General features: G+C 36.9%; 1 protein-coding gene across 1 annotated transcript in view; it reads right to left on the reverse strand.

The window, feature by feature from the left end:
• The window catches only part of SLC1A3 (solute carrier family 1 member 3), a 58,298-nt gene extending 38,891 nt beyond the window's left edge, over positions 1–19,407 (reverse strand). The window contains exons 1-3 of the mRNA XM_052670502.1: positions 19,247–19,407; positions 17,424–17,698; positions 805–942 (exon numbers count right to left, since the gene is read on the reverse strand). Coding sequence (XP_052526462.1) covers positions 805–942; positions 17,424–17,604 — 319 coding nt within the window. The 5' untranslated portion in view covers positions 17,605–17,698; positions 19,247–19,407. The remainder of the gene's footprint in view (positions 1–804; positions 943–17,423; positions 17,699–19,246) is intronic.
• Positions 19,408–23,038: the final 3,631 nt, after the last annotated feature.

Below are 23,038 nucleotides of genomic sequence, written 5' to 3' on the forward strand. Positions count from 1 at the left end.
GTTTAAGTTAGATACTAGGAGGAAGTTTTTCACACAGAAGGTGTTGATATAGTGGAAGAGGTTGCCCAAGGAGGTTGTGGATGCCCCATCCCTGGAGGCATTCAAAGCTGGCTGGATGTGGCTCTGGGCAGCCTGGTCAGGTGGTCGGCGACTCTGCACCTAGCAGGGGGATTGAAACTAGATGATCTCTGTGGTCCTTTTCAAACCAGACCATTCTACAACTCTATGATTCTATAAACATTTCACAGGTGCATCATCAACATTTCTTGAGAAATGTTACATCTTCCATGAAACGGGTAGAATGATAAGGTGTACATGATTCTGTTAAATAAATTATTACATCTCTAGCTGAGAGAGCAGCTTAGTAAAGAAGATTAACAGAGCTGCTAATCTGAGGAAAGAAAACCAGAAATGATGGAAAGAAGTTTCTTCCAAATAATCTATATATCACCTATTGTTTTTTTTTTTTAATCTGTTAAAGGAAATAAATTTTTTACGTATAAATCTCACAAGTTATTGACCTCAATCCATAGTTGGAATTTTCTTGCGTCTTGGAAACATTTTTCTGAGACTTATTCTCTTTTGAATAATAGGACATTGTGGAAGAAAACACTTCTTCAGAACGTAGGAGAAAAAGACTCAACTTCACAGCACCTGCGTATAGTAACATACAGTTATGTTGTCTTGGAACTGGAGAAAACATCTTCAAAACTTTTGCTACAAGATCTCTAGAATAGACTCATTTTTTTGTTATTTGGTGTGTAGTGCATCTTTATAAAATTAATAACAACAAATTATTTTTACCTGTAACTAAACTGGATACAATTAGTGGCAGGACCAGCATTTGCAGCATTCTCATGAGTAGTTCTCCTGGAAATGAAAAGTATTTGACTTCCCGATAGCTCATCTTATATGATCGGAGAGAAAATCCAAGGATTACACCTGTAGAGAGAGAAAAGCTGTCATGATTTACTCTTCTGAAGCAGTAGTAACATCTGAGTATAAGTAGTTGTACAGTAATTGACAAATCTGAAAATTATAAAACATGCAGCTTTTGTGCTCTAGACTACACTCCAATCTCAAATATCAACTATCTGTACGAGTAGTTCTACTGGAGGCAGTGAATTACATTTTACAGATTCAGAATGTTATTTTCATTACTATTTTATATAATCTGGGTTTATGTAAAAGGTAATCTTGACTGTTAATGAAAAGGAAACTGTCGTTACTACTGTTCCTTGACTTCAGGGATTCTGAATGTAATCGTGTGCATGCTAGCCACAAGCCTTCAGAAGTCTTGTCCATGCCTGTCTTCTCTGTAGGACCTGATCCTGTACACATGCTTCAGATGGGATGAGATAACCAGGAGATGAGCTGAGAATCCCCTTGTGGTTAGGCCTTCAAACAGCAAAGCAGCACCAGGATGTGAGTAGCTTTATAGTGCCTGCCTTCAGACATATAGGCACTTGCAAAGCAACAGCTAATCAAGTGGGAGGGCCTTTCTGGATGACTAAGTGGCAGGTTTTAATACCTGAGGCTGTAGGGTGAGGGAGTGTCTGAATTCATTCATCTTGCTGGGAGTAGATAAATAATGCTTGAGGTATATTTACAAATGGAAGCCATGGGTAGTCCCATGTTCACAGCTGGAATTTCTAAGATTTCATCCTCCACCTGGCATCAACGCTTATTTGGTTAACTATTTGGTTAATCGACTTTACTCATTACAATTTACTGAGCATTAAATGGCTTTGTACCTATCTGATGTAGGCTTTCTATATCCAGCCAAGCAGCACACTTCTGTATCTAGTACACTCCTTATTCATACGGATGATGAAACTCAGCTATCCTTTCCCACTCCTGACTCCATGTTTATAGTTTGAATTGGAAGGGACCCTTAAAGGTCACCTGTTTCAAACTCCCTGCAGTGAACAGGGACTTCTTCAACCAGATGAGGTTGGTCAAAGCCCAGTACAGTTTGACCATGGATGGCTCAAAGACAAGGTGCAGAGTGCAGAGGGTCGTTGTTGGTGGTGCAGAGTCCAGTTGGGGGCCTGTAACCAGCGGTGTTCCTCAGGGATCGGTGCTGGGTCCGGTCTTGTTCAACATCTTCATCAATGACCTTGATGAGGGGATAATGGCCACCCTCAGCAAGTTTGCTGATGATACGAAGTTGGGAGGATTGGCTGACATGCCTGAAGGCTGTGCTGCCATTCAGCAAGACCTGGACAGGCTGGAGAGCTGGGCAGAAAAAAACCGGATGAGGTTCAACAAAAGCAAGTGTAGAGTCTTGCATCTGGGGAGGAATAATTGCATGCACCAGTACAGGTTGGGGGATGAGCTGCTGGAGGGGAGTTCTGCAGAAAGGGACCTGGGTGTCCTGGTGGATGACAGGTTGGCCATGAGCCAGCAGTGTGCCCTTGTGGCCAAGAGGGCCAATGGCATCCTGGGGTGCATTAAAAAGAGCGTGTCCAGCAGGTCGAGGGAGGTGATCCTCCCCCTCTACTCTGCCCTGGTAAGGCCTCATCTGGAGCACTGTGTCCAGTGCTGGGCTCCCCAGTACAAAAAAGACAGGGATCTCTTGGAAAGAGTCCAGCAGAGGGCCACAAAGATGGTGAAGGGCCTGGAGCATCTCTGCTATGAGGAAAGGCTGAGTGAACTGGGTCTGTTCAGCCTTGAGAAAAGGAGACTGAGAGGGGACCTGATCCAGGTCTATAAATATCTGAGGTGGGGGGGGCAGAATGGCGAGGCCAGACTCTTTTCAGTGGTGAATGGAGACGGGGAAGGGGAAACGGCCGGAAACTGCAGCATAGGAAGTTCTGCACCAATGTGCGCAAGAACTTCTTTACAGTGAGGTGACGGAGCACTGGAACAGGCTGCCCAGGGAAGTGGTGGAGTCTCCTTCTCTGGAGATGTTCCAGACCTGCCTGGATGCCTACCTGTGCGACCTGCTGTAGGGAACCTGCTTTGGCAGGGGGGTTGGACTCGATGATCTCTGGAGCTCCCTTCCAACCCCTACAATCCTGTAATTCTGTGATTCTGTGAAGGCATCCACCATATCTCTGCGCAATCTGTTCTTGCCCACTGTACATTACTAGCACTGGTATAATTGTGGCTGTATAGAAAGTTGAATCAGATAGTTAATTCAACTTGCAGAAATTATTTATTTTACTCTCTTCCAGATCTATTCACTGAGGTAATATTTTTGCATGGCTGCACGAATGTTGGTAGCTCCACAAGGAAACAGGTAGGAATGTGCCTTGAAGAAGAGTGGTACTGAAGTTTTTTGGCAGCCAGGCATACTCAGAAATCCTGATACTTTTCATGGAACTGCATCCTCAGATAAAGGGCAGCAGAGCATTCTAGTTCCCCCATGAAACTTCCTAGAACTTGGATAGGTACTGCAGATGCCAGAGCATAGCATCTAGTTGCAGTTCCTGATAACTTTCTGCTTATTTTTGTTTTTTAAATAAGATTTTAGATTTGTAAATTCATGCAGCAGATATCTTCATCCCAAAATTTTATCAGCTAAAATATTTTGCTATGCCTCCTACACTAGCTTATTGCCATCTTTTGGCATGAGAAAACAACTGTAACTCCCATGTTAGTAACCTGTATCTTTCTGACCATCCTGCTGGGAAACGTGGAAGACTGGGAAAGTTACAAGTGTCTGGAAATGTGTAGGACAGAAAATCCCAGTGTTAAGGGGTAAGAGAAAAGTGTTAAGAATACAAGTGGAACAAAGCATGGAGATCACACAGTGGAATAGAGTGGTGGGACTGAAAGACATTCATTTTAGCCTCATTCATTTTTGTGGACTCAGGAAGTCAAAGTGTATTTTGTACAAATGATTTTATAAATGAAAGTGAACCATAAAGTGCAGAAGGGCCCCAGAAGACCTGCATTAAAATTTCCTTCTTTTAAGATTTTAAATTCCTCTGCAGTGCTACTAATTATTTTCTTTTTATATGGGAAACACATTTCTCAGACATAAAGAATCCATCTGGACCCTTTGTTTCTTCACTTAATGAGCACTACATTTTGACAACTGGATAACAAGCAAATAGAGCTAAACCAGTCTCTTACTTAGGCTCCAGTCCTGCAATTAGTTCTACATGGATTAATCTCTGCACTAATACAAAGACTTACTGAAGTTAGTGAGGGATTCTGAGGCTGCTATAAGAACTAGTCCTTATGCTATACTATAAGGGCTTGATTATCTCAAACACTACTGTCCAAGCAGTACAATGTTGGCTCAGAGAGAACCAGGACCCAAGTGGATGGCTGCTTCAATGAATATTATTGGTGGTATTCCTTTTTTTTTTTTTTTTTTTTTTGTCCTAATGTCTTTTGTGCATAATTACAGTATTGCCCAACACTGTAATTTACAAGAAAATAATTCTGCAACATGGAAAATATGTGCCCTGGTGACCTGGGCTGACATCTGATATTTACTAATTCTTCTGCCTTAATCTTAGCACTACAGTTGATTTATGTTAAGTCATGCCTAGGCCATAAAAACCTTTCTCTAACTCAGTTTCCCCACTGATAAAATAGTGTAGTAATTGCTTTACAGATCTCTCTGAATATTGTGTTAACATAGTGATCTTAGCAGCAGAAAAAGGAATTTAACCAAATGATTTTCTCATTGTAGTCTGAAAATTAAAGCAGAACAGCATGATTTTATTAGCCTCTCTTGATTTTAGAAAAAATGAAGATGAAATATCATTTTATGTTCTGAGTTTAACACTTAGATACTGGATATTTTTTCCTGTCTGTTAAAATTTTGTAAACAAAGATTATGGTCATGAAAACAAAAAATGAAAGTAGTTAAGATAACTTTGACTTGTTTTAATTCATTTTTCAGAGCCAACGTTTTGGGTTCAGGTTTTAAATGATCAGATAAAACCATAATTTAAGTCAGGCACTATAATAAGGTATTAAAATGAATGCAGTACGAGCCATTAAACCTTTGGAAAATGTGCAGTATTTCAACAGCCATCCACATCAGTGTCTGGTAAGAGTTGTATGGATTAGCAGCCTCCACAATCAAGACTGAGAAGGGTAAATAATGGAGCAGGCTTTTCTCAGCAAAAGTTTCAAGTTTCCGATTAATTCTGAAAATTGTAACAAAACAAAGCTTTGTGTGAAACATGCTGCAACAACCTGTAGGGCAGGTTTCTGTCTACCCTTTGTAACAGAAAAGAACACCTAATCTACAATATCAGAGCCTGACCTCTCAAACAGTAAATGGTGCACCATTTCTACACAGCTAGAAAGAGTAGATTTCTCAACAGAATCTGTTTTGTTTTTCTGGACAAAAATCAACAGCGTTTGTTTAAATTGAGGAGCTGTATTCCCTACATCTGTAAAATAGTACAAAAGCGCGATTTAAGCATAACAAAGCAAATCAGATTACAGTTATAAAAACATGGCTTTTGAGGTGTACTTGTCAGTGATACTCTCAAATTTATGGAAAATCTTTTTGCAGATAAACCTGATGACAATCAGAATAAACTTTTAACTGAACTATTTTATAGCATTTTTATTCTGGTGTAGTTGTTCAAATTAGAATTTAGCTTACATAAATTCGATCAAGAGAGGAATTAAAACTTGAAAGGGACAGAGAAGAAAATAATGTTGCTCTTAATGAGAACGGAACCAAAATGGCAGAAATAGCAGATATTATTTGGGATTGCTTGCTCCTAAAGCAGGAAAATATTGATGAATTGGTCTAGGCTTTTCACTTTCAAATGGCTGCAGGAACAGAAAGGAAACTTTTTCACTATTGTAGACAAATATCTCTTTACTTGAAATTTCTGAAATGGATTAAGTGTGATGAATTGAATATTAAAATCTGGGTCTGGAGCAGCAATTAAAAATAATATTTTTATACTCAGTTTTTATGAACAGTTTAGTTACAGTTCTTTTTTTTTAATATGCTGTCATTGCAAAAATGATATGATGATCTACCAGAATGTTGTCAGCTTATGTACAGTTCTCTGAACTTAAATTTGAAAACTAATTTTAAATTATTCCATGGAGAAAATGAAGATGTTTTTAATTGTGCTACATAATGCTTTGGTCTCATATTGGTAGAGAAGTGTTTCACACGCTACTTTATGTTGCATAGAAAAAAGAAAGGTTGCACATCTACACATGCATTTAAAACACCGCATAAGTGAAAAAACAAACAAACAAAAACTCATAACCCTTAGAAGATGATAAAAGAGTCTTTATCCAGATCTAGGGGCTTACTCAGGAACCTCAGGGAAGTTAATTCTCCTCTTTGGCCTACCTCAATTAATTGCATATAAAAATTAAATAAAGAGAGAAGCATTAGTTTTTTTCTGTACTTCACATAACTGATAACTTTAAAAAACTAAGGAAGCTTTCAAGAAATGGCAAGATATTTTTAACTGAACAATAGCAGCAGTTCTGCTGAAGAAGTATTTTCAATTTTAAAATGAGTCTTTAAAACTTCTCTTTTTTACATCAGGAACACATGGGAAATGAAGCCATACAATTTCTTGGAGTTTATATTATTTAAATGTCTATGTTCTGTGTTTTTTTTTGTACAAAATCTAGCATGTTACCTTTTTAATTGATCAGATTTGTGTCAAGTGTGAATTGTTAGATGGTGTATAAACTACAGTTAAAAAACTGCTCTTTAAGTGAAATCAAAGAGACACAGGGGATGGAAGGACCACTGGAGGTCATCTAGTCCAACTTCTTGCAAAGTGGGTTGCCTAGTGGAGGCTATTCTAGATATTCTGCTTTTTACCAGTAGAACCCAAGTTACTGTTATATGAACTCCTTTTCTTCAAAAGATTAAGTACAGTCTTACTTTATCTTTTCCAGCAGGAAATAGGAAATATTCATGTAACTGGAAATGAGTTCCTTAGACTAAGTAGAGTGGTCACTAAAATAATCACTGTTAAGCATGATCTTTCAGAAAACCTTGTTACCAGCAAGCAAATAACATTTTGTTCTGTGACAGAAATTAGGTTAGAACCAGTGAGAGAATCAGGCTCCTACCAGACTAATGGGACATTGTATATTTCTGTTAGCCGCACAACCATCTCATTCTTATGTTCCTGCAGAGCCCTGGAATGAATGTTTCTGTTCTTTGGGTCATTTGTTTTTGCTTAATTTACCATTCTGTTCTGACACCTTTTCTTCTAACAACCATTTTCAGATAAGACATCAACTTACTTACTTGCATTTACTTAAGACAAACAGGTAAATAATCCCTCTAAAGATAAGGAATATTTTAAGGTGCCGACAATCATTCTTAACCTCTTAAACTTTTTTTTGTTTGTTTGTTTCATAATTAAATTGTTAAAAAATTAAAACTTCTACCCACACTCTGTATATAAGAATCTATTCCCTCCTTGCTGTCTAGTTTTCCCAGTATGGGTAGGAAGGTATGTTCCCTTTTGTCACCATTCTGATGAACCTAAATGCTAAGTACCTCACCTAAGTATTACATATTTTAATACTGTGGCAATATTCCTGTTAGTAACTTTAAAAAATTTTATAAATTATATTTTAAGTATTAACTCCTATTGTTCCAACTGTTCTTTTGTAGCTAGACAGTTACTTTTTTTTGCTCATTTAATTTGGGTCTACAGCTGAGTTACTGCTGTTAAGCATTTAAAAACTATTTGTTGCCTTGTATAGTCATCAGTGCTATCTTGTTATGTCTCTTCAAATCTTTTTTATCCTGGAGTTTATGACTCTACTTAAAGCTCCTTCACAAAAAAAAAAAAAAAAAAAAAAAAAAAAAAAAATAAAAATTGTATTTGGTGGGATAGCTTTGAGAGTTTTCTATAAGCCTTGATTCCCCAATTCTCCTTGGTTTGGAAGAGATGATTCCAGCTTGTTTACTCCAAATCTTGTAGCAGGGGAATACTAGCCACATACACATTGCACCAAACTGAGGGAGATAATGTAGTGATGAGCACCGAATTGCTACAGCCATGGAGGAGCTACAATTTAAGCTGATCTAAGTTTTAATTGCTTCTGTGCATGAGTACTTGTCAAACACTGAGGATTTAAATTGAGGTTAATTTTCTGTTATCTACTTTCTTGATTTAATTTATCATAAGAGCATGCCCTTGAGCAATTCATCAGCTACTCTTCTATACTCTTCTATAGCAATCTGGCAATAGAGCATATAGTTAGCTCAAAATTCCTTTAACTTTCTTCCTTTGTGGATGAATTCTTTTCAACATACACTTACTTCTCTGTTTCATACTTATTAAACCAGCTGATTTCTCTCTACAGCTCTCAACTGGAAGAGACCTGACAGAGGATCTCCCACCTACAGCAGTATATATATGTTATGTAATATGTTTTTGTACTTTTAACTGCGTGTTGCTGATACGACAGAGAGCTTAAATAGCAGTGCTCCAAGGAGGTCTTGAAGGTGGATATGGTGAAGCAGAGTACGAGTTAATTTGGATACAAACAACTCTCTCCTTTGCTTTAGAGACGATGATGGAGGGAACCAGGGAGGAACTTGTTTAAAAGAGCTGAATATCCTAGACATGACTGGGACAGAGGAGTCTATGATACTGTGCTATGGGACAGTTCTAGTAACAAGAACGGATTACCTGGCTTGTCCACATATAAAATAAATCTATTTCAGTCAGGATGCACTGTGCTTATTGTGCATGAGTGGATGTCTCTGGTACACAGTGATTGTGGCAGGCTTGGCATTTCAAACATGTGAAATCTTTGCCTATGTGCTACTGAGCCCACTGCTCACAAACACACAACCCAGGGGCTCTCTGAGGCTGACAGACATCAAGCAATGCAGCTGAAACTCCTGCAATGGAGGATCAGAAAACAGACAAAAAATCTGCAAATTCTATCTGTACAGAACTTTAAGACTTTAAAGAGAGGTTTTCCAACACACATTTGATTTTCTCTGGACTTATGTCAGACTTGTACCATGGGAGAAGTCGTTGTGTTACTGCTGCTCAGGCTCTGCAGGAGTGCCATGGTGCTGGCTGCTATGCTCAGCATAAAGGCTGTGCTGCTGTCTTTTTCTGAACCTGGCCCTGAAGAATTACTTCATCCAGTGAGAGCTGCCACCTTCCAAAAATCACTCTGAACTACTTGCATTAGTCTTTAGTTACAATTTGCAAATATCCAGAGGCATTTTGTAATTTGTGATTTATTTTATAGACATTTATTAAAATACATAATGTACCCAATTTGCAGATCAAAATTAAGAGACTCAAATCTTCTTGTTACTGCAGAAGGGCCTGGATTTGATAGTCTTTGCTGGGCCTTTGCACAGCTGCAAGCACAGCAGCTTCTCCTTGAATACTGTGGACAGAAAGACTAGAGTGGAAATGAGGAGTCTGAAGCTGTAAGAACTGATAGGCTGAAGGAACTGGGCTTGATCAGACTGTAAAAGAGAAGGATACAGGAAGACTTCATTGTGGCCTTCCAACATTTAAAGAGTTTTTAGAAACATGAGGGAAATCAACTTTTTACATATAGATAGGTAGATAGTGATAGAACAGGGGGAAGGGTTATAAACTGAAGAAAGGAAGATTTAAGTTGGATGTCAATGGCACAATTCTTACATAGAGTGTGGTGAGGTGCTGGAACAGTTTGCCCAGAGAATTTTCCCTGTCCCTGGAGGTGTTTAAGGCCAGGTTGGATGGGCTCTGGGCAGACTGAGCTTGATCTAGCAGCTGGGAGATCTACCTGCAATAGGGAATTGGAACCTGATGATCCTTGAGGTCTCTTCCAACCTAAGCCATGTATAATCCTATGATTCTAATTAAGCAATGAGTAAAATCACTGCTTTGTGAAATGCAGCATATACTAGAAGACTTTATATACAAAATCCAAAGAAATAACAGCATTGAGTGCTGTCTTAAATATTTAAAAAATAAAAGATTGAAATTGAAGTTTGTCCTCCGCTCTTTTTTGATTCCGGATTTACTCAAGTAGTGCCTTCATTCACCTTTCTTCCTTAGTCAAGGGGTGATTTTTTTCTATGTTAACACATTCAAAAGTGTTTTTGCTCAACTTACGTTTCTCAGTTTTCAAATTTTTTCATAACTATTTGCCTTGTCTTTCTTGGACTGTTTCTATGTTTACCTTTTATCTTTGATTTCTTTTCAGCTGTTAAAAATGGGACAAGTAGTTGCAAAGCTTTTCTAGAGATTTTGAAAAGAAGAATTTTCTGTGCTACATAAAATAAAACATATACCCAATATGTGTTGGTCAAATAGATTGTATTTTGTGAAGTATCGTTTAGAATTAATAATTAATATAGTATTATTCAGTGCTCTGCAGTGTTGCTGTAATAACTTTTTCATGCCTGGTTTTACTTTGCTGCTCCAACCTTCTTGACAAATGTTCATGTTTACTCCCATACAGAGTAATTCCCAATAGATAAGAGAACTGGTGTCTTGTAAAGTTTACATAGTTCTTTTCTTTACTTTACATTTCTTTCTTGCCTGTTTTTCATCATTTGAAAGTTGACATAGCCCTAAACATCACCAAATGTTGCTCTTCTCTTAACAGATTCATCTGCCCATCAGTAATCTTTTGTCTTTTTTTACAGTGCAGTAACACTCAGGAATTGCAGTCAGTGAGACTGAGATCCCTCCATGCCAAGAACTTTATGTAAACAAAATCAAAAAACAGGGCTCTGCTCTAAAGAATGTCTGGCGTAGTTTAATGGAGAGCCTGAGGTTAGACCTTGATGGTTGCTTTTTCTTTGTGCATTTTAATTCCACCTTAGACATACATTACAAAACATTCCTTCGCAGTCTTGACTTCCTTGATGTGCAGCTTTATATGATCATTTGTGGGACGCTTGAATTATGCATTTGTACCTCTATGGAGCTAGCCCAACTTCTCATTCCTACAAAACCACCTGTTAATTCAACTCAGCACTGATAGTCTAAACCTGTAATTAAGGTATTTGCCACCAAGGATTAAGTTTTTGTTGAATCAAGATATGCCTGTGCCAGACCTGTTTGGGTCATGGAACATAACTCACATGGCAGACTTTGTTAGAAGATTTAAAAGATTTCTTATCCTGTATTCCACTGGTACATGCAAATAGCCTGGACAGAATTGAAAGAAAGGATTTCCAGATGTGGAATAGAAGACTGCTGCTGTATCAGGTTTAAGGACTGAAAGAAATTGTATTCTATCAACAAGGAATTTAAGTTCATGAATGAAATTTGTGGGATCATGTTATCATCTTTTCAAAAGATGGTTAGGATGCTTTCAGTCAGTTGGATTTGTTCAGCTGAGCCTCCTAAAAATCTTATTATGACTTTGATGAAACTACCTATATCTAGAATCTTCCATCCATTCTATTCTCTAGTCAACAGTCTCTTCCAGTGTATGAATTTCAAAAAGTTCTTCATTTAGTTTGATTCTGATGAGGACAAATTTGGGCCTCTTAATTGACTGACTTCTTATGAATTGTAATTTGAAGGATACAGTGAGTGGTCTCTGATTCTGAAAGTGTTGTACCAAAGGGGATTGATTTGAATGTAACTTCCACATAAATTCTGATACCTCTCCTCTAACTTCTAAGTATTCAAAATGGAAGGTCAGAAAAACAGCAAAGGAAAACTGGCACCTGGAACAGCACTTAATCACAATCTGTCCAAATTTTGACCTTCAAAGTCCCTCTAGATAAAAAAGCTTAATTGTGGGACTCTGTAAAGTTACTGGTCACTTCTCCTTATTATGTATGTATTTACATATTTATGTATGCATGTATTTACTTATTTATTTACTTACATACTTACTTATTAAGTTTCCTAGCTTTTCACAGTTCTGCTTGTGCTTTTTTTTCAGAATTGCCATAATCTAAGAACCAACACATATATATAGAGAGTCAGCTGGATTTGGAATGCCTTATGTTACTGTTCTTTTCCCATTTCCTCACTATCTGGGACTCCGTGATATAGATCAGTGTTTTAGCCATTAGGATTAGGATTAGGGCCAGGTTACTGAAATGGTAAAAAACCAAGTATGCAGTGTGCAACAGCTAACCTGATATCCATTTATGATTTTACAGCAGTACTAATAGGAAGTAGGTGGCCATGTCAAATTTAAAGGAAGGAAATATGTTTCTTCAGTTTATGGAATTGAACGATATTCAAAAGTTGAATATAACAACTGCTAAGAGAAGAAACACGGATGTACATCTAGAGATGATAAGAATAACACTTTTCTGATTCTCATGTTATCCTTCTGACTTTGCCTCCCTTCCTGCTTTTAATTGCTATCCTTTTTACTGATGTACACTTCAACTGATCTATTACCGAACTTTTGCATGGCTTCTAAAAGTTAAATACTCTGGGATTTCATAGTGTTAGTCAAAAGTACACATGTTGTCAGTACAGTTCCAACTCTACAGTGTTGATGTAATGAAAAAAGTAATCAAGCACCTACAAAAATATATCTGGAATTATTTCCATTTTCTCCTGTGCCATGTTTCACAGTGTCTTCCATAATCAGTAGCCTGCCTGCTTCCTAATACACAATATCGATATCGAGTACATACTGTGAGAAGCTCATTCAGAGAAATTAGCATAAAAAGAAGAAATCTCTAAGCTCCTTTTCTGTTATTTATCACTTACTTTGTCTTATTGCTCCAAAGGTCAAGGTCAAACTGGCTGGGCAAAAAATATGTGACAAAATATAGAAAATGCAAAGGATAATGGGTGAGTTCTAATCTGAAGTTTAATGAAGTACAAAATGTGAATGTAATGAACAGGAAAAGAAAGAATTGGGAAAATGAACAGGATATACACACAGATAAAGTAATTGTGCGGACTCTTTTATGCACCTAACCTTGTAAAGGAGTGAAATAATCAATAAGTTAATATTTCCCAGCTTCCACTTATCTTGATCTAAATGTCAGTGTTATAGTACAAACTATGAGAATATTTGCATTTGCATCTTCTATTTTTTTAGCAGCCTTATTAAAATTTAGAAGATTGAATTTCTTTATTTATCTCTTTCATATTAGGTTATTTTGTGTACTTTTTCAAATATTTTCATATCATAAATCTCACAAACTTCTAGATACCTGATTATTTCAAGAATATTCAACAACAACAACCACAACAACAAAAGCTTCAGGGATTAATAAATGACTGAATATGACATCTTGGACTACACTTTCATTTTGGACATCCGAGAGGCATTCCAGTGCAGATGGCTGGTCATTAAAGCATTTCAGTAGCTAGGGTGCTAGTAAGAATCTAACAATGTTGAACATTTATCCAGCATACAAGTCTCTGGCACTTTGCTTATGACTTTGTATTGCTTTGCAGTCACCACAGTAATTACAGCACACATAAAGAGATTGGAAAGAACTGGGCCTGACAATAGTTCTTTTGCCACTGAAATATCAGTTTAGATCTCTCTAGTGCTCACAGAACTACAAATTGTTTCTTGATGGTCTTTAATACAGTCACTGTTCCTTTTCTACATTATCCTTTGATGGCATGATTGCCATGTTCTACGAGTACTGCAATAAATTTATCAGTAAATCTCTTAGAAATCACATAAACACACTAAATATCTCTGTTAATGGCCTGAGCTCCACCCTAGAGAGCCTTGAAATCCATTTTATACAAGGCAGTATTAAATAAAACAATTTAAATTGAATTTCTAGAGCAAGTTTTGAAAAAGTTAGCATTTTCACAAGCTGTATGAAGAAAACAGTGAATAGATGTATCTCTGGATTGATCTGTGATCTCCCAGAAACATTACATTTCAGCACCACTTTGCAAGTCCACTCATTGACCTAATAAAAGCATGTAAGGTATTAAGGTAACATTGGGCATATTTTGCACCTTTGCTAACGTCTGCACTGTAGTGCTGGGTTGTTTCATTAACACCAAAGAGTACTATAAGAAATTAAGATTCTGTTAATAAATGTACATGATTTTATTTTACAAGTAACTTCTCAACCTGTGTGCTGTTCATATTTCACTGTCTGCCATTTGTTACTGGCTGCTAAACAGCAAAATGACAGGTCTTTGTATTTCCATGCTTCTTTTGGAAAAGAATAATCTTTGTATTTTTAAGTGTTGCTCTGTACAAAGAACAACATGGTGTCTGGTTCTTCTTTGTTTGTTATTGTTTTTTTTTGTTTCCCCCCCCCCAACAAATGTATAAATATTTTCAAACTTCAAATAGAATTAAGGCTTTGCTTAGAGATATATTGCTATATGTATGTTTTAAATACATTGCTAGGAGGGTTCACATGGTGAGAAAGATCCTTTGTGTAGTGCGGGTTCTTTAGGAAAATGGTGGGACAAAGCCTATGACTTCATAAAAGACAGCATTAATTTCTTTCCAGCTGATCTTAAGCTATCTTGATTCACTTCTATATGTTTTATCCTTTTGCTGGTATCACATTTTTCTCTTTACGTTTACCATATTATCTCATCTAGGACTCATCTCCCACAGCAGTTTCTCGTACAGTGATAGATCTCTGCTTTGTTCTCATGCAAATTTTACCAAGGCTGTTGTCAGCACTGTCACCGTGCACATGGTCATTATGCAACAGGGTCAAATAACCCTCTCTTCAGTGGATACAGGAGATCTACCTGTAGCAGAAAGCATATTGCTTTAAAGTACAAGATTGTCTTATTTTTATTTTTCATTTTTTAAAAATCCTTTCTAACCATGTATCACTTGCATCCTTTTGTGAATAATTTAAAAATTATTATTATTATTATTATTATTATTATTAAAACTGTTTGTTTGTTTGTTTAAAAGGACATTAGATAGTTTTGGGATCCTATGGAAAGCACACACTTGTTGTATTAGCCTATCAGCAATTCACATTTTTTTTGTGAGATTCCCTGTAATTACAGAGGACTGCATGTCACAATGCAGCCAGCCCTGTGCTCCCTTTGGTGGGTGGATAGCCAGAAACACAAATTGGTTCCCAGAATTATCTCCATCTCCATCCCTCTTGAATGGTGCCATAGTGGTTTCATCTCTATTCAGAAAGTGCTTTTTATTGTACTTTCTCCACAAGTTCCTTCTTCACTGAGCCCCTTGATTATAATAGTGTTTGTTCTGTGAACAGCTTCCCAGGATCTCTGTGAGCTTAGATCTTTCCTCTAATACAAGTTCAGAACCTACAAGATATTTTTGGGTACTCAGAAGTTCTGCCAGATCAAAATCTGGACTTGTATGCAGATCTGGAAAATGGGAGCATTGGGTTGGTAGCAGAGAATCAAGTGTCCTCTGGAGGAAGAACTCCTGAAAGGAAGGCATTTTGGGGACAGGATGATGAAGTGAAATAGCGTGGGAGAGAGGGCAGCCCCTGAGATTCTGCCAGTAATTTGGCTAAAACTTCAAAGCTTGCAAGACTTCCTGCAGATTTTCCATGAGCCACCCTGACATCTATCCTACCTTAAACTGCTCCAGGTCATCACAACACTGAATTCATCAGTGGTCAGCTTCCTAAATTCACACATCTACTGGCTTTGGTCTAAACCCACTGCTAAAAAACTTACTTTAATATTTCTGGCTGAGCCAGCAGAATCTGAAAAATATAATTGTAAGTCACTTTGCTGACCATGTTTTTCTCAGTCTCTCAAAGGTCTTATAAATAGCTTGAATTTCTCTAAAAATGGCAATAGTGGCGATAATGAGAATGATGTACTAGACAGACTATCTATGCAAAATGAGAAGTCAGAGGAAACTTTCTTGAGATTTTAAAAAAATTGAGAATAGCGCGTGAGTAATCCTCAGTAAGAATTAGAACTTCTGGAACATTCATATTTAGATTTTTAAAGAGTGCTTGTTTTTGGCTGCTTTAGAAATCAGTTCAGAATTGGACTATGTGCAGAAGTTAAGGCAATTGATTGTATTTCTCCTTCTCAAGTGAATGCCACAAAATCTCTGCTCTGTCAGTGAAGTATCAGTACTCAAAGTGCTGCATGTTGCAGCCATCTGCTTCATAACAAAGTGCTTGTTTCTACAGACACTAACTCACCAGATATACTCAAATATGTATCAAGCTACAGTCCAGGAAGTGGGCTAGGGCAGATAATCTTTATCCACTTGACCTGTACCTGCGTGGATCCTGCTCAGCAAAGAATTCAGAAAAGTTCTTCTAAGTGGCTTTTTCATCTTACTCCCTAGGCAAAATCAGCCTAAAATAAATGCTTCATGAAAATTTATGGACTGGCGGCCCTAGAGATTGATGTCCTCTACATGTACAGATTACAGAAAGCATTAAAGATCTTTTACCTGAGTATAGTTTGGTCTCTACCTATATTCTCATCTAAACATCTCTGATGAGGTTTAAAATACCCTTACAGTACTGGTATCAAACAACAATAATAGCAGAGCCCTAAAATTTCAACTCTAAGAAAGATGTAAAAATAGAGCAAGCATCATCAAGGACATTAGGGTCTATGTAGGATTAGGATGTATACCTTTAAGTAAAACATTTGAGTTTTGATGAGCAGTTTCACAGTTTTATATTGCAAGCTAATTAAAAATGAAAACAGAAAGAAAGGGTGGTAAAACCTTAATGTCCTTGCTCACAGTATGAGTACTTAAAGGAGCATATGATGTCATTTAGAAAATCAATCTGCATGTAAAGGAAAATGATCAAAAGTAATTATATGGTTATATAAAGTATTTATTTTTCTTTAAGAATTGCATATTTTGTCAGATGATTCTGTCTCTAATGTAAATATAAAATGTGTAGCTATATTTCAAATGAACATTTTGTTGCTATGTGCTGTTTGATGTTTGTCTCCATACCCTCTAAAAAGGCATTTAATCAGGTGTTATCTTGCAGTTCTTTGAACAGGTAACATTTCTATTGTTGCCACAATTGCATCTGAAAGATGCATGTGTAAGATTATGGGGAACAGAGAAAGCATAAGCTTGCTCTTACTTCTGATTTGTTTGCATTTGTCATGGGGAAACTAAAAAGACTGATGCTCTGCTATAGAAGTATGCTCAGGAGTAAGTTAAAGTTTCATTCCCATTTCATTTATAAAAAAGTTCTGTTAGTCTTTGCAAAGTGCAATTCATTATGAGACTGGGTAAAGAAAAGTCCTGAGCATTTTGCTGAACCTGCTTGGGTAGAAGATTTTACTGGAAACATTCTGTTACAGTTATTGAGCCTAATTCTTTAGGAGCAGAACCTATAAAACATCTGATCTCTTCCTCCAATTTTTTTCTTAGAAATACTAGAATAATTTAAATGGCTCTTCCCACAGCTTCAACACGCAGCTGCAAGAGCCCAAACTCTCCAAGCAAGACCATCCTTATCAGTGCAGAAGAATTTGGGATCTTCTTTGTAATGCAAAACGCCTAAGCAAATTGTCATTGTCAAATGCAGTGGAGAACAGAATATTCCTATTGAACAAATGACTCACCAAGAATCACAGCAACAACGGTGAAGAGCACAAAGGCATTCCTCAATAAGTAACTTTTAACATCATCCTTTGTTATGCTCTGCACCTTTTTTTTTGCCAAAAGTGTACGTTTCCGGACTCCTTGATGAAAGCGCTCCATCCTACTTCCATTTTTGGGATCTTCTCCGTTACCTTTAGTCATTTATCTTGCAGAAAGTATTCTCTTATAATAAACTTTTATCAAAATCCTTTCAGAAAAATGGGAGACCCCTTTCTATAAGTGGTGCTGGAGGAGCCTGTAAGACAAGAAATAGCAAAAACTGAAATAAGATTTCAGAGGAATGAATAACTACATATTTACATGGAAGCAGATGTTCTTCCCATTTCAATAAAACTTGTATTTGTTGTAAAACATAAATTGTTGACTGTTAGAAGAACTCTTGGAAGGATTTTATGTACTCTTCAGACAAGCATCATGTGTATTAAAAAGTTACAGTGAGCTTGCTGTCATTCTGTAAAAAACAGGGGTAACTTTTTGTGATTCCTAGAGATAGAGTAACATGAATTGGTTACTATTCTTAGAAGTGTAAGATGCTACAGGGTCTAAAACTCTATGTCAAGTGTACTTCCCATCTGATTAGGAAATCCTTGCAATCTGAAAAAAAAAAAAAGAAAAAAAAAAAAAAAAGCCAGCTCATCTTCACTATAAACACTGGAGAGAAATATTTTTCTTGAATTGGAACATTTAAAGTGTTCTGCACTTCAGATGTTTTTAACTGGCTGCCTGCATTGTCTGAATTCCTCCTTTTCACATGGCAAAACACAGCAGGAATCATTTATTCATCCCTCAGTCGCTATTTAGAAGGTGTGCCCTTGACAGTTCTGTGTTGATAATATTCATCTTTGAAGTGTATGAATTATTTGGAGTACATCAGTAAAGCAACAGTAGTTATATCCTACTTAGCTTGTGGTTTCTGACCATAATACAAGTTCTCTTTGCATGTAATGTCCAGCAACTACAGGCATACAGTCTGATTTCAAGAAATCATGCCACTGAATCAACCATAAAATATTTTATAATTAAAATATTATTTTCAGTTTAAGAATAAAATATTGACATCTACTTGGCATTGATTTATTTTATAATGTTGTCTGCACAAAGGTGGTTTTCAAGACTGAGAATCTGGTTTTCTGAGGTGTTAATATACCAGAATGTTTTTATGAGGAAATCAGAAATTTGTATCTATGTACAGTCAGTGAAACCTGTCTCTGCATATACACAGCTTAACAGCAACACGTTAGTAAATTGAGTGCCTACATATGTATTTTTTCTTCTTTGGGAAGCAATTAGAATATAAATACAAAAGTTTTGAAACAATTTGTCTTAGAGGAAATATCATAGTATCATGTAGCAAATTAATTTTATTGAGATTTGATCGCTCTTTTTTGAATTACCATATGTTTTGAGAGTGGCACATGAGCGCAGTATTCTCTGTGAATTTTAACAGGACACATGCTTTACTTGTTTGGAGTGTGGGAACATTTGCACCAGATATTTACATTATTCCAGCCTGAATATGAGCACTAGGTGCAAGATGTTTTTTTTCAGAGCAATTAATTTTCACTCTTTTGCAAGAAACAGATTCATTCTGCATGCCTTTTCTTCCCTAGATGCTTCATGCAGCTAATCCATGGAGCTCTACAGAGCTAATGTGCTCTGTACCAACTCAGTGCTAAGGTCAAGAGAGAACGTGGATATAGGCAGAAGGATCATTATACTAAGGAACATACAAAGGATAGGACTGAGAAATGAGGGCTCCCGCGCAGCTGAAGAGTCTGCTCACCTTTCCAGACCTGTGTGATTCCGTGCGCTGTTGGCAGACCAGGTTGGGATTTCCCAGCAAATGCAGCAGAGCTGCACAGTTCAGAGAGCGGGAGGCAGCAAACTGACAATCCGCGTGTGCTGGGGAACGCGGCAACTTGCTATCACTGCAACTTAAGGAAAGGGGAGGAGACTGTCAGCCCAGCTCTGAAAAAAATTAAAGACATCAGGGAGAGGGGAAAGCCGAGCTGCTGGAATATTGATGAGCCTCAGCGCAGTGAGAACAGGGTCACTTTCTTTGTTTTTCCTTTTAGACCACTTTCACGCTTTGTCAGTTCAGCTTCATTAGAAATGCAAAATCAGAACTCAGGAAGGACCAAGGATTGCACATGCACTGGAGCTGAGCGCTTCTCCACTCAGCACTGCAGGCTGAAAGCTGAAAGCTGCAAAGCCTCCACATAATTATGTAACACCATCCCTGTGCTCATTAAAATAAATGATATGATGCATTAGCATGACAGCTTGTGCCGAAAAGAAGCAAGGTGTGATGCCATCAGGTATTTTCTAACCCTTAACAACGCCTATTCATGAATACCCTTCTAGGACTGGAACCAGACATATCTTTCAGAAGCAACTGGAACACTGTCAAGAGTAGAGAAAAATGCAATCAGTTGTAATTCTTTACACATTTCCTGTAGATAATCAAAGGACGTGATGAGACTCGTCTCTCATTTGGCAAGTTAAATCCACTGGATGCAAAGCCCCATTCAACCTATTTCAATAGCATGGGATGAATGGTGAAGTGAAAAGCATGATACATCCACTTTTGGGAAATAACTGGCCTTCACTTTTTTTTTTTTTTCAGTATTTAAAAGTTTGCACTACTGAAAAGACATTTGCAGAGTAGAGCCAGGGGAATTCCCACAGATTTCTCAATTCTTCAAGGAGTATTAACATCATGAATGTTGGTCAAGTCAGTTTAAATTCTTCAATAATCATAATTGAGTGTATCTGTCATTCTCATGACTTCAAGTCATGAGTTTTTAAGTGTATTTTCCCATATGATTAACAAAATCCATAAATTGACATTTATATAAATATATAATAAAGATTACATTTATGAGATTCATTTACAGATGATGTGACTTTAATAATTTCTTTAAGTATACAGAACACTCTCACGCAAAAAAAACACAAAATAGGTAAGAAATAAAACTCAGAACAGTGTAACTTCCACCCAGTCAGACAGCTTTGAAAAGATGTTTTCTGATTTAAAAGGTGCTTCACACAACAATGTACAACATAAACAAAAAAACAATTTTACAGTATAATGCATCCACAATCATGCTTAATGAAGGTTTGTGTTTGGATTGGAATCTTGACCTTACATTTCACAAGAGAGAAAATAAGCATCTGAATGACCTTATTTTGTATTCATTTATTTTAAAAAGCAAGAAAAAATGTTAACAGCTTGTGTTGCAAGGATAGAAACCAGATGCTGCATTTTTTTATACCTGGCAGCTTAGATGTCCATCTCATCATTATTTTTCCAGTGCAGTTTTTAAATATTTTCACCCCCTTGCCTGGAGTTGGGACTGACCCCTTACCTGACCCTTGGTCTCTGCTGATCAGTTTGTTTGATGTTTCCTTGTGGAGCATGGCGAGATTTTTGTGACACCACCCAGATAAGGAGTTCGTTCTGCCCTGTATTCAAATAGGTGGTAATATTCCAGTTGCCTTAAGCTGGAGTGACATCAGGACCCAAATGAGGTGATCCCAAAGTACACCATCTTTTAGCACTTTCATTAATAGCTCAGTCTATAAGAAAAGATAATCTTGTGAGAATTAGCTATTGAATGTGACAAGATGTAAACAGACATCAAGCAGCCTTACAGCTTAGTTTAACTTCAGCAGCGATATTTTCATTTGCTCTTATGAGTAATGGATACTGTTAAAGACTGCTTAGAAAAATAGAACACTAAGGGATTTTTGGGAGTGTGTCCAAAATTATCTTTCTTTTTTTTCCCTCTCTCTTTCCTTTCTTAGCATCCATTGCATTCATTCTTTTTATAAATTTATTTATCTCTGATAGTGAAATTAGGAAACTTGTAAAGAATATATAAAGATTACTATCCAATATAGTACTTTATTTATAATATTATAGTACTATAATAATAAATATGTATTTTAGGTATTCCTCAATAACAATAAGTGAGTCAGAGTTAGTAATGCAGTGTCTCCTGGCAACATAATTACAACGCACCTAATGCATTTACCTTTTAAATATACAGCAAATCTAGCGGATTTAGTGTACAATCTTTAATACCAGGACTAAGATGAGATTTAAAGTGTTACTGGTTAAGGGCTATAATCTGTAATTTTAGCATTATAAGTTTCTAGGGACAACAACCTAAAATATAAAGCTCCTAAGAAGGTTATGGACTTCAGATTGAACCAAACAGTGCTCAGAATGTGGAAAAGCATCAGTATGTTCGTAGAGTAACAGCAGCATTCCATGTGTTACTATCAATGACACACTGGTAAAATCATTTCTATGTGCCTTAGGACAAGGAACAATGTAAGGCCTTGTAAGCCTTTCTACATGGTTATTTTAGCTCAGCACCCTCCTTTGTGCTTTGGGCTTTGGTTTCAGTCCTTTCTTGGGAAAGCAAGAGATGCACAGATAAAGTGAGGACAAATTAATTTGAACCATTTCCTTACAGGCTGTGCGGATCCACGTGGTAAACTCAAGCTCTGTTTGTTGTTGTGAGCAAAATCTGCCAGTAAATATACTTTGCACATTGGCAAAATGTCTTTGTAAACTAAGTAAAGATATCAGAGTGGAAGCTGCAGTTCAAACAGAAAGTATTGTTATTTTCGTCTGAATAGAGCTATCAAAAAGAACCTTAGGGAAATTAAAAGTAGCAAATGCAAGATGTGGAAGTGAAGCAACGAATTCCATTTCATTCCACTCCATTTCTCAGATGGCAATAAAACCTAGCTTGAGCATGCATGGATCCCAGTTGAAAAAGGCATCTCAACAACCCAAGTAATCCAGTCTTCACATTAACAAATCAGCACTATCAATTAATGCTGTCAGTGCCTTTAAAGATTCATTGTTTTAGGTAGAAGCTTAGTTAAATATTGTTGAAATTTTATGCAATCTTTGCCATAGTGTTAAAATAGGAATGAAATACTTGTGAAAAAAGTATGTTTATTTATGTAATTTAAATTATATGTTGGTACATAACCAGTCCAATTAAGTTGGACAAAATGAGAATATATGTGATTGCCTTGCAAGCTCAAACTCAGCTCAGTATCATTAGATCCTGTTGTGACAATGAAGAAACTGATGCTCTGAAAGGTGAAATTTAAGCCATATAAACTATCGAGTAGTTCGCAGAGCTAAGAAAAAGCCTTATTCTCCTGAATACTTCCCGTGGACCATGGCATGCTTTTTTTTTTTTGATGCTAGATTGGCTCCTGGGTTTTCCTTTTTACCATGCTGAAATAATTGTGAGAAATTAATTTTTGGTTTTGGTTGCTTTCAGATCTGCTTAGCACAATGGAATTTTACAAATACTTCAAGTTTTGCCAGCAAAATGTGAAAAATATACCTTACTTTTGTTTAAGATACAGTGCAGTGAGTTAACACTTTCACTGAATAGTGTTCTGTAATGTGTGCACTTGTGTATACTTGGACTCGACGATCTCTGAAGGTCCCCTCCAACCCCTACAATTCTGTAATTCTGTGATTCTGTGTGCACCCTACATGCATCAAAGAAGACATAGGTTATGTTCGGTTAGAAAACAT

The sequence above is a fragment of the Tympanuchus pallidicinctus genome, unplaced genomic scaffold (assembly GCF_026119805.1).
Source record: "Tympanuchus pallidicinctus isolate F22 unplaced genomic scaffold, pur_lepc_1.0 scaffold9, whole genome shotgun sequence".
NCBI classification, from domain to species: Eukaryota; Metazoa; Chordata; class Aves; order Galliformes; family Phasianidae; genus Tympanuchus; species Tympanuchus pallidicinctus.